This window comes from Lolium rigidum, chromosome 5 (assembly GCF_022539505.1).
Source record: "Lolium rigidum isolate FL_2022 chromosome 5, APGP_CSIRO_Lrig_0.1, whole genome shotgun sequence".
Classification (NCBI taxonomy): Eukaryota; Viridiplantae; Streptophyta; class Magnoliopsida; order Poales; family Poaceae; genus Lolium; species Lolium rigidum.
In genome coordinates this window covers 134,015,710-134,032,784 of record NC_061512.1, presented here as the reverse complement: position 1 = coordinate 134,032,784, position 17,075 = coordinate 134,015,710, and the positions used below count along the sequence as shown (strand labels likewise).

Below are 17,075 nucleotides of genomic sequence, written 5' to 3'. Positions count from 1 at the left end.
GTGACCGGGTCGGCCGGTTTCAACCGGAGCTCGGACCGGGTCTTGACCGGACGAGGTTCTGAGCTTACTGGATCATGCCCGGATGTCACAAGTGCAAACTCCGGTTGGGCACCGGGGTGGTCGGTCTGGAACCCGGTCCGACCGGGTCGTGGACCGGATGGGCCGGTCCAAACCGGGCTGGCGACCGGACGCTGACCGGGTGATTGCCCACCCTTTACTGGATTCTGCCCGGATGGCACAAGCGCTGGATCCGGTTGCCTCCGGGCCGTCCGGTGCCAGGGCCGGTCTGACCGGGTCTGGGACCGGCCAGGCACTTGAAAACCTTGTTGATTCTTCGTCTAAGTGGGGGGTCTCCTATTGCCATCTTGTTCCATTGTTACACCATTAAACCTCTTTGGCTAATACCTGGGGATCATCTTGTAAACATGTATTAGACCAAATACACTAGCACGGTGTCATAGTTACCAAAATAATGGATAAGGGTAAAATACCCTTACACATGGTATTGCCATGGCCAAGCTTAGCTAGTTCCTAGGGTTGCTGTGCCAAGGTTGGATGTAGAGGGGACCAGGGGACAGGTAGGGGCCAAGTGGTGGCAAGGGTTGGGCCAAAACACTATTTCAAATAGGTTTTGCCATTATGCCTATTTGCAATTTGCAAGTTTGGTAAAAATTTAGTTTGTGCACTTTGGTTCAAAAATTTGAGAATGGAGTAAATGGATGAGTTGCAATTTACCAGAGACAAAGGCAAGTGCTGGTGGAGTTTTAAAAATCAAAGAATAGCTAAATTTGACAAAGTGAGATTGTTGTTCCTATTAAAAAGTCTCAACTTTGCATGAGCATAGTTTTTGATCCAAGATGAATTTGGCATGGTGGTCTTTACCAAAGTTGTTCACCTTGATGTGCTCTTGGATGACATGCAAAGAATTAGGAAAGTTTAGTTTGAAAAACTTGAAATAGAGAGGCTCAAAGTAGTGACCAGAATATAATTGGCAGTTTTGACCATTATCACATGTGAGCACAATTTGAGTTTGAAAATCATTTGATTTGTGTTTCTTTGATTCCAAAAGGTGTAACAAGTGTTTAGTAACATTATTCAACTAATGGTGAAGACCAAAATGGTCTAGGGTCAAAATTTATAAAAATGGCATAAGCCATATGTGAGGGTTTTGTGAATTTCTAACTTTTATTCTTTTATTTTTATTTGCTTCCTTTTGACAAGAGTGAGTTTTATTTGCTGTTAGATTGAGTTAGGTGAAAGGTTCAAACCATTTTGAGGCAATGGAAGTGGCTAGGTCAGGATTTGATAATTTGGCCACAACACATGAGAGGTGACATGTCATTTTTTCTTATTCTTGTAATGTGCTCCCCTTGCTTCACTTGGGCAAGGTTGAGGGTCAATTTAGGGTTATATTAGGTTTAGAGATGGTTTCACACCATTTGGTCAAAGTAGAAGTGCATAGGACAAGAATTGGTGAAAATGGCTATGTGTCACATATGCCTCTATGCATATGTGGCATTTGATTTTTAATTTGACTAGGCTTGACCCAATTGATGTTGTTGAGTGTTGAAATGGTATATAGGAGTGATCCAACCATTCACTACAAGTCTTAGGGTCAAGATCCTCAATTTCACAAATTTGCTATTTTGCTCCACCACCATTTTAGCAAAGTATGAAAAGTAGAGTTCAAAACCTCCATATTAGGGCTATATGCCCACATATGTCTTTTCCTTTATTTTAGGTTTCTCAAAATAGATCAATTTGATTTTTGAGAAGGTTAGGGTTTAAGGTTTTTCTTATTTGATTTCTTTCTCTTTGATTTTATTTGGTTTGTGATCTTTACTTGATCACTTTAGGGTTTTAGGGTTTATCACATAAGCATAATAACACTCATCATGGCAAAAACACAAGTAATAGGTAGGAGCACTAAGCATAGCACCCTATATAAGAAACGTTTTTGTTGGTTCTCATTTTTGGAAAAAGGAAATTTATTTTATCTTTGTTTTGAAATTTGGGGTGTTACACCTCTTGAGCAGCTCCACCCGAGACCTCGGCGAGAAACGGTGTGATGGACGCCTGCGTCTTCTCGGTCACCGTTGCGTCGGCCGCCTTGTTGCCGATAGGGCGCCCTGTCGATGTTGCGAGCAGCGCATCCAGATCAATGGCATCTTTCCCCTTCGACAACGAATGATGCGTCGCCTGCCATTTCTCGTTCGAGCTTGCTATAGCAATGCATCAGCGCGATAGACTTATTCCCTTCTGAGTGTTTCCGGTACATCGCCATGGCGCAGTTGAACTAATCAAAGGAAGCACAATCAGATCGAGATTAAACTAGGCGCTAGAATCATACAAAGAGTCGTACCACATTGCCGATGTTCGTGCCGCTCTCGCCTCTAGTCTCGACCTCTTTATGGAACCCATGGAATATGTTCACCAACGTCTAGATGATGGCTTAGCGCGTCGACATTACCTTTTGGCTCATCTTCATTGTCATCTTGCGGTAATCCTTGTTGACAAGCTTGCGCTCATCGAACTCCGCCTTGATCCTCGCCCAATACTTCTCGTACTTTTGGTTGGCGCAGATGATGGAGTCATGGCTCACCATCGTCCACGACTCGTAGAGACATTTACCCTCCAGAACCTTCCACTTGGGGCCTCGTGTGCCCGAGGCCGCCTTCTTCTTCTTCCTCCTCTTCTTCCTCCTCTTCTTCCTCCTCTTCTTCCTCACGCCGGCCTCGTCAACCTCCACGAGATCGTCTGCATCCTCCGCGGCATCCGCGGCATCCTCATCCCCGTCGTCCTCTTCGTCGCCGCCCTCTTCGTCATCCTCCTCGTCGTCCTCCACCCCCTTGCCCCCTCCTCTTCCTCCTCACCACTGGCGCCCCTCGAATTCGAGTGGACCCGTGCGCCCAGTGAACGGGGCGCCGTCCGCACCGGGGCCTGGCTGGAGCTGGGGCGCTTGGTCGTACACCGGGGAGTAGAACACGATGTTAGGGTTGAAGCCCCCATGCAGCAGCGCATCCTCGTACCGCGGCGACAAGTTCGGTGTCACGCACCCGGGAGTGGCATAAGGGCCGCCGTTGAAGAAGTCGGATGTCGACGGGGACACCACTCCCATAATGTACGCTAGCCCCGACGTACTCCATGGGCTCGCGTTGGTAGCAGCGATACACACATCCAACACCTTCTGGTGCGCACGCGCCGCCTCGACTTCTTCTCCTGTTGCACCGCCCGCCGTCGACAACTTGCGCCGCAGGCAGTTTTGCTCTGACCTATCGTCGGTCCAACCTTCCAGCTTCTTCCTCGCAGCCGGCGCCTTCCGTGGTTTCGCGAACGGCGCCTTCGGCCCTTTCATCTCATTGCCCGACGGCTTGGTGGTCGCTTTCTTGGTCATTTTTTTGGGGCCTATCGGCGGCGCCATGGATGGGAGAGGGTAGTGGCAGCGGGAGGGAGAGAGTAGCGACAGCGGGAGGAAGAAATAAATCGGCGGGAGAGGCGGTGAAATCTTTTGGGAGGGAGAAATGCGCGGTGGAAGAGACGCAATGCGGCGGGAGAGGCGCGATGTGGCAGGAGGGAGGGGGTCGAATTTTTACGTCTCGCTGACGCGTCGGTCCCGCGTCTTCTCGCCTCGCTTTTCGTTTTATCCGGCGCGCCCGGAGCGTCCCCTGTGAACCGGGGACGGGATCGGGATGTCGAAAACCGTAATGGGCCGCGCCAGACTGAAGAAGGCTTCGGGCACGCGGGTGAAACGAAATTTTGTGCAACGCGCACCAAATATCTTTGGGTGCTGAGCCAAGTAGTAAATTGGCTCAAAAGTCGTAGCTACCTTAGTCCGAGGACCGGCTGAAGCGTCCACCTGCGGATAAGGTGACTAACCAAAATGCGCCTAAGGAGTCCGCACTTGAAGACAAATCACCTTAGATATGGCTGCATTAAGGTGGTCTTTTGTGATGTAATATATTGAACAAATGTAATGCGAAAAACGCAGTATTTGAACAATGTAACTTGGACAGAAGTTTTAAGCGGGCCGACTTATCGTTATCCAGCTAAACTGCATTGATCTATATTTCGTGGGCATACAAACCTCGAGCAACAGGAAACATTTGCCGGATTAGCAGCGCTAAAAATGCGAAATTGTGTGTCCCGGAACGAAGATCCGGCCGTTGGGGCTCCGCAGATCGAAATCCGGAGCTATTTAGCCGCGGATTGGATGGAAGTTTGGTCTGGGGAGAGCTGAAGTTCTAGCCGTCTCTCCGGTAGACACCCGGGGTTCGGCGTTTTTTAGAGAAAAAGGATCCTGGATGCCAAATTTTCTGCATAATTCGGCGAATTTGACCAGTTTTACCAACATTTGGCTTATTTTTATAAATAAATGGTACAGTTCAATAAAAAAGACAAGTTTTCAAACAAATCAAATAGAAACTAGTTGGTGTTGCCTCGAAGCGTTCATATGTGCTCCACCAGATCATCATGTAGTTGTTGATGCATTGTGGAGTCTAGCGATGAACGCAGCTCACGATGTCGACACCTGGTAGTTAGGCTGTGCAAGAGGACCCTCTCTGTCATATGGTGCAGTTTGTTCGCTCAGAGGAACCGGATGCTTCCGCTCATGCTCGATAATCATGTTGTGTAAGCACATACAACAGTTTATCACCTCCCACATCTGATCTTTGGATCAAGTCAAAGCAGGGAATCGGACTACAGCAAATCTCTGCTGGAGGACATCAAATGCAAGCTCGACGTCCTTTTGGCAACCTTGTTGTACCTTGACAAACTCCACCTCCTTCGGGACGACGGCGCCTGAGATAGTCTTCATAAATGTTGCCCACTTTGGATAGATACCGTCTGCAAGATAGTATCCCTTGTTGTACTGCCGGCCATTGATCACAAAGTTAACCGGGGGAGCATGACCCTCAACAAGCTTGAAGAAGATCGGCGAGCACTGCAAGACGTTGATGTCGTTGTTGGATCCCGGCATACCAAAGAAGGAGTGCCAAATCCAGAGATCATGGGTAGCCACTGCCTCAAGTATCACAGTACAGCCTTTTTTGTGACCCTTATACATTTTCTGTCTGGCAAACGGACAGTTCTTCCATTTCCAATGCATGCAGTCAATGCTTCCAAGCATCACCGGAAATCCTCGAGCTTCATTGACAGCGAGGATCTTAGCAGTGTCTTCGACAGTCGGTGATCTCAAGTAGATGTTCCCGAACACTGCTATCACCGCCATGTAGAACCGGTAGAAACAATCATCGGTAGAATCACCAGGAGCTCCATATGTCAGCATATGCATAGCCACCGTGCACTTTTCGAGGGTGGAAGACCCTGCCATGCCGGTGCAATCCAACTTGCATCTGAAATAGGAGTCGTACTCTCGATGGGCATACACAATTTTCAGGAAGAGCTTCTGGCTCATCCTGAAACGACGCCTAAAAATAGCCTCACCGTGCAATGGATCGTCGGCGAAGTAGTCGGCGTAGAGCATGCAGTAGCCCTCCATTCGCTGCCTCGACTTGCAATTCCGGCGACCCGGTGCCGACCCACCACGGTGACCAATGACCGACTCGGCGTACAAGCCGGACAGGTAAGCTAGGATCAGCATGTGCTCCTCGTCTTGGGCGGCGGCTGCCGTTTCTTCTTCAAGAAGCTCGGCGAACATCTGCTCCTCCTCCTCGTCGGATTCCATGTCCGGCCAGACAATTCGACGAACACCTGTCGGGTGTGTCAACGAGGAGAGATGCGAGGGAGCTGCCCGGCGGCGGAAAATAGGCTGTTGGGCGGAGGAACGGCTGAGTTGAGGCAACCGGCCGGCGGATTAGTGAGGGGTGGTGCCGGGGGCGACAGAGCAACGGGAGGGGAGGAGGGATTTGCATCGACAAAGTGGTGGGGTTCGTCTGTTCTCTCGCCGACAGAGCGGGCACATCCCCGCTTTTCTCTCGTCCGGAGTCCCCGAGCGCATCCCGGGGGACTGGGGATGGCATGGGCTCTCCGGATGGATGAAAGGTCAAATCCGAATGAAAACGAGGAACCGGGACGCGAGTGGTTGTTTTCATCCATCCGGATGAAAAAAAAGATGTCCTAAAGACCCTCGTCGGGGAGACGGCTGGAGATGCTCTTAGATGCTTGCGCAACTTGCGCATAAACAACGGGTAAAGTAAGTCGGGCCAAAACAGCAAAACAGAGTTGCCCGAGTTGCATAGTTGCGCGCATAAACAAAGGCTAAAGCCATAAGGCGGCATATCCAGTGATTAACACACGAGGCGGCAGACAATTCAAGTAAAGCCCACGCTCTTTTTCAAGGTGACCTGACAATCTCCGATAAAGAGTACTCGAGTAGCTTGTATTACTCAAGAGTAACAACATATATAGTGCATGGATGATCTCCAGATATACCAACCGACAAGGAAGAACGCTGCTGAACAGGAACTGTATCCTACATGAGCTTTCAGGTGAGCAGAAAGCTCCTGCCTACCAGCTAGCTGACGGTTTACTCATTTGCCTTGCCAAGCAAAATGCATGCAGGATAACACGACTCAGATAACTATAAAGTGAATGCAGAAATCCCACACGACGATCGGCTGACGATAAGTAGAAATTCATGTTCAGTCAGATAAAACCCAACATGAGCAACCGAGCAGCTGAAAATACCGCCAACTACTGAATACTGACAGCGTTCATAGCTGAGCTTTTCGGAAGGTGCCGTGTTCAGGATAAAACATAGCAGTTTGTGAAAGGAGCAGCTCGGTTGTTTGAGCTTTCGGCACACTCGTCTGTCATCTCAAGCAACCTAACTGAAAGCATTTCCTGAAGATAAGCAAAGGTTTCTTCAGGAACTAACGGTTTGACAGGGACTTTGCCTGTTACCTGAACATTCTGCATATGTCATGGTTGAAATTATTGCCCGCAGGGAAAACCACGGCCATTTCTCTTTTTACTCAACAGGATCAGGAAAGAAAAGGAAACTATGGAGGAACGTACTTTGATCACCTGTTTGTAACCTGTGATCGTAACTTTGGTCGATTTTTCTGAAGTTATTACCATCCCTTCCTAACCTACTGATGTTGTATTTTGACAAGGGTCGTTACTCTCGCTCTCTCAGCACGAAACTGTGTACTCGCTCTGACAAAACGAGGTGGACCATTACTGTTGACTACCCATCGACATGATTCTTTTAGCCACTAAAACCATGTGATCTACCTTACTGCAAGGCAAATGATGATACTGCCAACCATGTGCAACTCCGTGAACCAACTCTACCATTCCAGTGCAAATTTGTTGGAGAGATGTCACGAAAACTAGCCAACTGATCGCAAAAGCAGTGATGATTATATCTAACTTTGCAACAAACATGACAATCTGTTTAACTTGATGTCGCCTTTGCTTCGATCATTTCCATTAAGATGTGTAAGAGGACATTCAGTTGGTTAATTAATCAGTGCTTAAAAACTAAAATAATAGGATGATTGGTGTTTGCCATTGAGTCACAATCTGCTTGCTGGTTCCCAACACTACTGCAACATAATTTGCATTCAGGTGTTTGAACTCGCCACTGCACCAAGCTACCGATGCAATCAATTATTTGTACCACCTTGATCAGTGTCTCCTGTCCAAGATCTTCCTCATATGTTGACTGGCAATGTTGTCAACCGTTTAGGTTAAGAACACGCCCGATGATTACGGTACGCTAAGTTATGACATACATAATAGATTTACCGACAAGTGCAACTTGAAGAAAATAATTATGGGTCGAGCAATACATGCACCAACATGGAAAACAAGCTTTCAGTTCAAAGGGACAAGTAGTGGAGCGTCAGAGATTTGTTAGATGCCTCCTAATTAGCTCCATCCTACACCTAAGCCTTTTTAGAATATTTGTATAGCTTTTCCAACCAATTTAATCACCCTTTTATGCAAATAGCATGTTCCTTCCATGTCAAGAATGATGCTTTTGTTGACATTTTGACTTTATATTGCCTTGAATTGCAAGAAACCAGCTGAGGCAAAGGGGGTTGGTTGTTTTCCTTTCCTAGTGAAGCTATGAGCAGTCATTTAATTAATTAATTTTCATATGTGGTGGTTGACACTTAGCATGCTTCTTGCTGTATTTTGCCAATCACGGCTCTGTGGAAGTGGATCATTTGATGTAACAGGGATATTATATTTTTGCTGAAAGAGAATAATCTTTACCGTTCTTCAGTACTATGAAATATATATGATTTACTTAACTAGTGAGAATTACATTATACATGAATGGAATACATAAATATAATCCATTGAGCCGAATTCACTATTGACAACAGACCACATTAGAGAACAATTTACTAGCCCTGTGTCACTACTAAGTATATTGAACAACACAACACATTTCAGAACCAATCACATTTACGTTCTCTTGCCAAGTGGTAAATGAAAGAAAAAAAATTAGATGTACATTTAATATCATAAATTGAGTAGTCAATTGATGAATTTGTGGCGACAAAAAAAAATGTAGAGACAAGTACAACAACTCCAGTAAGCACCAACAGTTAGGTAGTTGCGCTAGAAAAGCATGGATGCAAAGAGGAAGATTGATGGCTTAATTAAAATAGTCAAAAAGAAGGAAAGTAAAGGTCTAGTAGACCAGACAACCCTTTGTTGCCATGGGGCCTTTGGGTTTGGAAAGGTTTCTTGCAGCCTTGCAGGAACAGATTTCTGAATCAAGCCCAATATTGGCTGTAAACAGCATTAAAGAAAAAGGCAGAGATCCTCTAATTGTTAAATAGTCGCGACGAAGGTGGGACTGAGACCAGTGGCTCCACTGGGAACTATATATTCGTTAATACTCCCTCCATTCCACATCAGTTGTCGCTGTTTTAGTACAAAAAGTTATACTAAATCAGCGACAACTAATATGGAATGTAGGGAGTACATTTCTAATAATTCTCCTAATTGGAAGGAAGCTCAATATAAATTTTTGATTAACTAATTTGATCAGAGCAACAACTAATTTAGCACCGCCTTTGGTTAATTGTATTTAGCAACATAAAGATCGATCCGGCAGTCAATTTGGCATCATTGTTGATCTCTGAATAATAGCTCTGATGATGGTGTTCAGTAGGGGCTCATCATCCATGGGGAAAAGCTTAACTTGTGATGGAAGCATCATCACACATTTAGGTTTACTGCACCGACTTAGCATTCCATCACATTGGGCAACCAAACAAGGAGAGCGGAGCTGGCAAAAGTTACTAGTCAGAGTAGAATCAACGCAGTCATATGGATCAACTGAGGCTAACCAAAATGGAGAGCAGAGGTGGCAAAAGTTACTAGTCAGAGCAGAAGTTGCAAGTCTGAATTAATCAGGTGAAGCAATGCAGGACCTAATCTCTCCAACCACAGAGACAACTGGTCTGCTTGCCCCCTATATAAGGAGGAGCTGGTCCCCTGCATGAATCGGAGTTGCAGCACACACACATTCTTTTTGCTTGCACACAATCAAGTACCACTCGGCAGGGAGCAGAGCAGAGCTAGCTGCAGGGTTCGATCAGAATGTCAAGTTCAGTCTGCTATGTGGTCCTTGGCCTTGCTGCTGCTCTTCTTCTCTGCTGCTCCCAGCCGGCAATTGCCAAGGAGCAACGCCATGAGTTCGTGGTGAGTAATGCTCTGTCTTCCTAGCTTCCTTGCCGAAGCTAATTCGTTTGTCAATTCAGAGTAAGGATGGAGGCACTGAATACGTGCATGTGTGCAGATCCAGGAGGCGTCGGTGACGAGGCTGTGCAACGCCCGGACCATCGTGACGGCGAACGGGCAGTACCCGGGGCCGACGGTGGAGGTGAGCGAGGGCGACTCCCTCGTCGTCAACGTCGTCAACAACGGCACCTACAACATCACCATCCACTGGTACGTACTTGCCATGCCTAGCTAGCATGTATACATGCACCACGATCGTCAGCAATGGCAACTGCTAATGGAGGTGCAACAATGGCGGCAATCGCAGGCACGGTGTTCGGCAGATGCGGACGGGGTGGTCGGACGGACCGGAGTTCGTGACGCAGTGCCCGATCCGGCCGGGGAAGAGCTACACCTACCGCTTCACGGTGACGGCGCAGGAGGGCACGCTGTGGTGGCACGCCCACAGCTCGTGGCTCAGGGCCACCGTCTACGGCGCGCTCGTCATCCGCCCACGCGACGCCGTCCCTTACCCGTTCGACTTCCACGGGGAGATCGCCCCCATCATGCTCGGTACGCGCCTACACCATCCTCACTCCTCACTACTCACCACTCTCCACGTCAGTGTCTCTAATAGTCATCATCAATCTACCTAAAGGTGGAAGCTATGACATGCAATATATATAATGCAATGTAAGAGAGTTACCTAGTTTGATTACAAAAAAGACAAACACCGATTACAAAAAGAAGCATAGAAATTTTCTCGGTGTCGAAACGGTGTGTCTTATCTTTCATTTACAAAATTGACGTTGATTGACGTGGCGTTGATAAAATTCCTGGTTTATGAATCGTTAGCTGAAGAATAATAATGTTTCAGGTATTTTCTTTCCGTTTTCGCTATAGAGGAAGAATTATGTGTGCAATTAACAAGTACATATCTCCCTGCCTCGCTTTTCACTTGATTTTCTTTTCTCGCCAAATAGGCAGTGATGCTAAAAGGAGCAGTTCTAGAAAGTAGAAACTAATGATAGATATAATGTGCTGGGAATCCAGAAATGACAGAAAGGAATTAGATGGATCCATCCCATGCATGCGTTGTTCCAAAGTAGCGAAATTAGTCGGTGCTATTTGCTTTTCCCGCGTGTGTTAACAACTGCCATCATTTGCCATGCTTTGTGCTGGTTGTTGGCGCCACCTGCTTGCCCCAGAGTCAAACGTCCAGGATTGCATCTGCAGTTAAGCAAACGCAGGAATTTTTATCCTTTCAGAGAAGATATCAAAACCATGCATGCATTCATGATCATGGCAAAGAAAAAGAGATAGCTAGTTTAATAGCTAACTAATCATGTATGCAGCAAAGATCATTGTGCATGTATGTGAGATCCTTCTGTACTCATCACATGCACATGCTACCTAGCTATATTCCTACCTAGGAAACATGTGCATATCTCAGTCTTGGAAACAAATAATACTAGCTTCAGCCTTAAGAAATGAAGAGACTTCCGAGAGACTAGCATCTTTCTAGCTTTCAAAATATTCAGACAACAAATTAAAGGAGGCTGCACACAAAAATGTCTACTATTCTTAGTTGCATAGGCTCTTAATTGTCTACTATTCTTAGTTTTTCAAAAGGGGTTCTAAAGAGAGAAAAACATGCATGTTCAATTATTCTCTTGAAACGGTTTCTTTATGTCTGGAAGAGTACCCTCTTGAAAACACTCTTGTGAGAGTGTGACTTTGTAACTGCATAATCAAAATCTATATCATTATTACAGTGCGTTTATTTAGGTTGTTGCATGTGTGGTCGACATGGCGCGCACAATAGGCCTAACATGTACAGCATGCTAGCTAACCCCTTTTATTCTTCTCCCTGCATGGCTGCATATGAATGGAAAAAACGACATTGCTATATATGTTTGCTGTATTATTTTTCATATTAAAGGGAAAAGAAAAGCTAGTTCCAACATATATTTATCATCGGGAGTACATGTATTAATCTAGTTGCAGACAGCTACAAATCTTGATCTAGTTGCATGTGCACAGGTGAATGGTGGGACATGAACCCCATCGACGTCATCCGCACCGCCACGCGCACCGGTGCAGCTCCCAACATCTCCGATGCCCTCACCATGAACGGCCAACCCGGTGACCTCTACAACTGCTCCTCCCAAGACACTACCGTGTTCGCCGTGAAGACCGGCGAGACCAACCTGCTGCGGTTCATCAACGCTGCGCTCAACACGGAGCTCTTCGTCTCCCTCGCCGGCCACAACATGACCGTCGTGGGCGCCGACGCCTCCTACACCAAGCCGTACACCACATCAGTCATAGTGCTCGGCCCCGGCCAGACCACAGACGTCCTCGTCACCTTCGACCAGCCACCTGGCCGGTACTACCTCGCCGCCCGGGCTTACGCCAGTGCGCAGGGCGTGCCCTTCGACAACACCACCACCACCGCCATCTTCGACTACGGCGCCAGCAGCATGGCAAGCCCGGCGATGCCAACCCTCCCGGCGTACAACGACACTGCCACGGTGACTGCATTCACGACAAGCCTAAGCAACCTCCACGCGGTGGAGCTTCCCTCGGCCGTCGACGAGGACCTTTTCTTCACCGTCGGCGTCGGCCTCTTCAACTGCTCCGCTGCGCAGAACTGCGGCGGTCCCAACGGGACGCGGTTTGCGGCGAGCATGAACAACGTCTCCTTCGTGCTCCCCTCCACTGTATCCCTCCTCCAGGCGCACTACCAGGGCAGTGCAGCTGCGAACGGCGTCTTCACCACCGACTTCCCGGCCAACCCGACGGTGCAGTTTGACTACACTGCGCAGAACGTCAGTCGTGCGCTCTGGCAGCCAGTACCGGGCACCAAGCTGTACAAGCTCAAGTTCGGCTCGGTGGTGCAGGTCGTGCTCCAGGGCACCAACATCTTCGCTGGGGAGAACCACCCTATCCACATCCACGGCTACGATTTCTTCATCCTCGCCGAGGGCTTTGGCAACTTCGATGCCGCGACCGACACCGCAAAGTTCAACCTGCATGACCCGCCAATGAGGAATACGGTGGGCGTCCCAGTAAACGGGTGGGCAGTCATCCGGTTCGTCGCCGACAACCCCGGGGTCTGGCTGATGCACTGCCATCTGGATGTGCACATCACCTGGGGCCTCGCCATGGCCTTCCTTGTGGAGGATGGAGTTGGAGAGCTGCAGTCCCTGGGGGCACCGCCGCCAGACCTGCCAGTTTGCTGAAGAAACCATGATTTGTCTTTTCTTTTTTTGCTCACCTTCTGCTGATTATTTGGGGCAACGTACCATTCTCACATTTTGTTGCCACGTTCTAGTTATTTGCATTTGATTCATTACGAAATATCTTCAATGTCATTCAGATACTGTTGAACACAAGAGAGAAACTTACTTGCAGCAACATTTTCTGCATCAAAAGGATCCAGTGGTACACTGAAATCTTAGTTAGTGCTGAATGAAGTACAACTACCATTTACCACTGCACTGCATTGAAGCATACAACAACTACAAGTTACACAAAGTATTTCCGAAAGAGAAATGGCGTCTACCTGGAAAAGAATCTACCTGGCTACGACATGGCTAGCTGCTGCTGCAGCAATTTCTTCACACATTGGGGTTTTCACCTCCTACACAACATGTACAACAAGCATTTCTTTCTGCTAAAACCACAAACAATTAGGCACCACAGCTGCATTAGACATAGTCTAGGCACCACAGATTTGTAGATGGGTTAAGCAACAAATTTCAGGCAGCGGGTATCGTTGTGTATGACTTGGCAGCGGCATGAACAGAACCGTGTCCCACACCGGGGGCATGTATAATTTGAAGAACTCCCACAGACGGAGCAGTAATGGCGTCGGGATGAAGTGCTTGGCAGACCCACAGCAGCCCTCAAATATGTTGGGACATGAGATGGCAAGGACTCCAGATTTGCCTGTAATAGTTCGTGAAAATCCTCTAAGTACCCTATACTTACAAAGGAATATGGCAAGAGATAAATTTTAACTACAGCTTTCCAAGCTACCATCAAACCCTTCTATCTACTCACCTCTTGTAGCACATCCATAAAAGATCTTACGGCCCTCTTCTCCAAAGCTTTTCCTTGCCTTGTCTTGCGTTTCATGTTCTTTGACTGCTTCTTTTGCATCAAAACTACACAAGGCCAAGTAAGAAATAAAAGAACATTAGCACTTGCATCGTAGTTTTAAGGCATCAAAGTGGTCTGCAAGATGAGCAGGCTAATTGATTGTGCATGCGCAGTTCCATAAGCTAGCAGCATGCATAACAGTTAGATAATTCTACACCGAAATGAAAAATCAGCACGGTAGTTGTAATGTTTTACATGAAAAGTAAAACCATGACCCCAGTAGCGAGATAAGCTATGAGAGGGGCCAATACTTCAGTCTACTGGTGCATAATTTGGGTTCTTGTTCTTATCAAATGTATCAGAGGCACATGACTTCCAAGCAACCCAGCAAGGGTATTTATCTTCTGTAAAATCTATAATTACTAAATAGGAGCAACCCACTAAGGGTATTTCTCTCAACATGCAAAGCCATCCACTTCAGCAACCATCCTTGAGCAATCAGAGCCTGCCACATTATCATGTATTTCTACAATTTATCTCTTTAAACGAACTAGCAATTAATCATTTTTTAAGCTCTGCCAGCCTTTTTTTTACCGAGACAGGCTTCAATTTCTGTCTGGTCTGCTGTACTTCCACTCTACTATGTCGGTTTAATTAATCTTCCTCTTTACTGTTCCTAATTCTGGCGTTGATGTCCCAGATTCCGTGTGTCGCTTCCATCTGCACTTCCACTTCCCTTCGTCATCTTCCCATTTAGTTTCTTCCCATTAATTAATTCACCCAACGCAAGACAACACTACCACTTCCATTTCTGGCATGGTTCATACAAAACATCACCGCCTGCTAGGCATTGATGCCTCCTCTTCTCCACAAATCCATTAAGAAACCAAAAGGACAACGCAATATATTGCTCTTTCCCACAAGACCCATGAGAAGAAATTGCACAGGAAATTGATGAAGAACATTACCACAGCTTTTCTCTTCTTTAGCCATTGTTTATTTTCCCACTGCAGTGCCCACCTGACATAGGTTTCTTCCCCACTTCCCTCGAGTGCCCGGCCGCTTCCTCCAGAACCTCCACCATGCGCTTTGGGAGGTCAAAACGAAGATGTGCGTCACCAGTTGAGCTCACTGGCTTAATCCAACATTAGCAGCATGTTTTCTCCTCCGCACTAATTACTTCCCTACACCTCCATGGTGGTTTTCCTCAATTGCTCAATCCCGAGCCTAGCTGGAACATGTCATCATTCGATGATATCCCCACAAATCCCTACTTGTTTTAGTTATGTTAGAATTTAAACTCTTAATCCTTCTTTCATCTTCTTTCTCATGCAGCTGCAACAGATGATGCCCATCTGTTTCACAGTTACTTGAATACGCGTGCAGGTTAACTAGATGCTGTGGCTACCAAATTCATTTGTATGATTTTCTTTCTGCTAAGATAGAGGTAAGTAGTACTGACTTTTCGGTCATGCAAATTGCTCCATCATATTATTTTAGCAAGTACTAAGTTCCTATCTGGAGACATGAACAACTTGACACCAGGTGATTACACTATTTCCTTTATATTTATGCAAGTGTCCTTAAACTACTACCTTTTTCCTCAAGGAATGCATGCAAATCCTCAAGGAATGCATGCAACCAATGGTACGCATTTTTAAGATCTAACTATAGTCATTCATCAAATTATGGTTTCCAAGAGAAAAAAAATCATTCAACATTCCTATTCTAATAATTCTCCTCTACTTCAGTCTCCAAGAAATGTATGCATCAGTTGCTGCTAAAACATAGGGCATACATCGTCACATCAACAATTTCTTACACCAGAGTTCTATCTGTCAAGTTTCTGCTTTCTGATTTATGCAATATGAATTGTTGTTCATATATTGGCATATTCTCTAATCACTCCTCTCAAATCAATATTGTTTCGTGTGTCCTCATCGATAAGTGGAACATGTTTTTTTTATCAAAACAGGTACAGGAAGCACTACACATACTTTCTTATCTTTGGTAGAAAAATATAGCTGTTTATAATTTCATAAATAAGCAGTATGCAATTCATTTACTGACTTGCAGATACATTAAACTAACCCATATGTTCCTCAATGGAACCTAATTAGTAATTGCATCAAAAAATGTTTCTGCTTTACTGCATATCCCATTAATAGTTTTTTTTTTTGCCTGATATGCGATTAATAGTTGACGTTGCTATAAACTGAAACTCAATGTCCTCTACTTGTGGCTCATTCATGTAATTGTTTTTTTTAGATCGATTGCACACAAATATTCTACTTTTTCAAATATCCTTTGGTGGCAGATTTCCAAGAGAAACTAATGAGCTTTCACAGATTTCGTCATGGTCCTGTTATGTGGTCAACTTGAGCTTCACCAATCAGGATCAGGTAGTGATTGCTTCTCATGTATTAGAGGAATACATTATTTTTCTTAGGTCTTAGGAAGCAACATCACTGTTTTCCTGCTGTTCTTCATGCAATGTTCGTTTTTAAATTCATGTAAGAAGAATGTTCTCAGTGTACCATTGTGGTCCTACAACAATATAATAATCTGATTTGAGATCATTTTCACGAAATATACATACTTGATGAACTTATCACTAAATTTCCTTGAATTCATTAAGTCCGGTGTTCCCGCAGCAACTCGCAGGAAATCATCTAGTTTATACATGTGAATATGTCATCTCTGGTACTAGAAGCAACACAATAACCTAGGAATGAACACGTGGCCATTTTGTGATTTTTGTAATGTTCATTTCTTCAGTTCTGAATTTGAAAAGTGCATTTATGTACACAATGCATTGCAAGTTCCTTGAAACTTAAAAGAACCATGCAAGAGAATAGTTCCTACGAAAACAATAAGAGAAGCAAAAGAACCGACCATGGTCCTCCTCATCAGTAGATCCATACTCATCATCGTTGAGATCCACCACCTCAGCCCCAGCATTATCACTCTCAAGAGCGTCAAGACGAGCTAATGCAGCCTGCATGACATTAAAGATATGGAGATTTACAAATTAGGGAAAATAACTTAGTATCGGCTAAACTGACAATACGCACAGTAATTTGGAGGAACTACCGAACTAGTGATATTAATTCAAATATTCAATAGCAGAGAGCCAAAAAAACAGGCCAAGCAACAAGGATTGTTTTCTTGAAGCGGGGGCGAACAAGGGAGGGAGGAATGTTTCTTACCTGAGCGCGGTTGTCGGAGCTGGAGAGGGCGGAAGCCATGCGCGAGGCCATCCGCCGCGTCCGCGAGCTGGTGCGACGGAAGGGCCCCGCATTCTCGTCGTCCCCGTCCAT

General features: G+C 45.9%; 2 protein-coding genes across 3 annotated transcripts; one reads left to right on the top strand and one right to left on the bottom strand.

Moving 5' to 3' along the window:
- The first annotated feature begins 9,528 nt into the window (after positions 1 to 9,528).
- On the top strand, positions 9,529 to 12,893 carry LOC124657847 (putative laccase-17). The gene is made up of 4 exons (XM_047196331.1): positions 9,529 to 9,630; positions 9,728 to 9,879; positions 9,977 to 10,221; positions 11,692 to 12,893. The coding sequence occupies exons 1-4, from the start codon at positions 9,529 to 9,531 to the stop codon at positions 12,891 to 12,893; spliced, it is 1,701 nt and encodes a 566-aa protein (XP_047052287.1).
- Positions 12,894 to 13,011: 118 nt separating this feature from the next.
- On the bottom strand, positions 13,012 to 17,075 carry LOC124655203 (SWR1 complex subunit 6). 2 transcript variants are annotated; one of them, XR_006988603.1, is made up of 5 exons: positions 16,965 to 17,075; positions 16,651 to 16,753; positions 13,717 to 13,820; positions 13,217 to 13,602; positions 13,012 to 13,074 (listed from the first exon to the last, which is right to left on the bottom strand). XR_006988603.1 is itself a non-coding variant. In XM_047194137.1 (4 exons), exons 1-4 carry the CDS (start codon positions 17,073 to 17,075, stop codon positions 13,399 to 13,401), a joined length of 522 nt encoding a protein of 173 aa, XP_047050093.1. In that variant the 3' UTR covers positions 13,184 to 13,398. The 2 variants fall into 2 exon arrangements, 1 of the variants encoding a protein (XP_047050093.1); XM_047194137.1 differs by lacking the exon at positions 13,012 to 13,074 and having other exon boundaries at positions 13,184 to 13,602.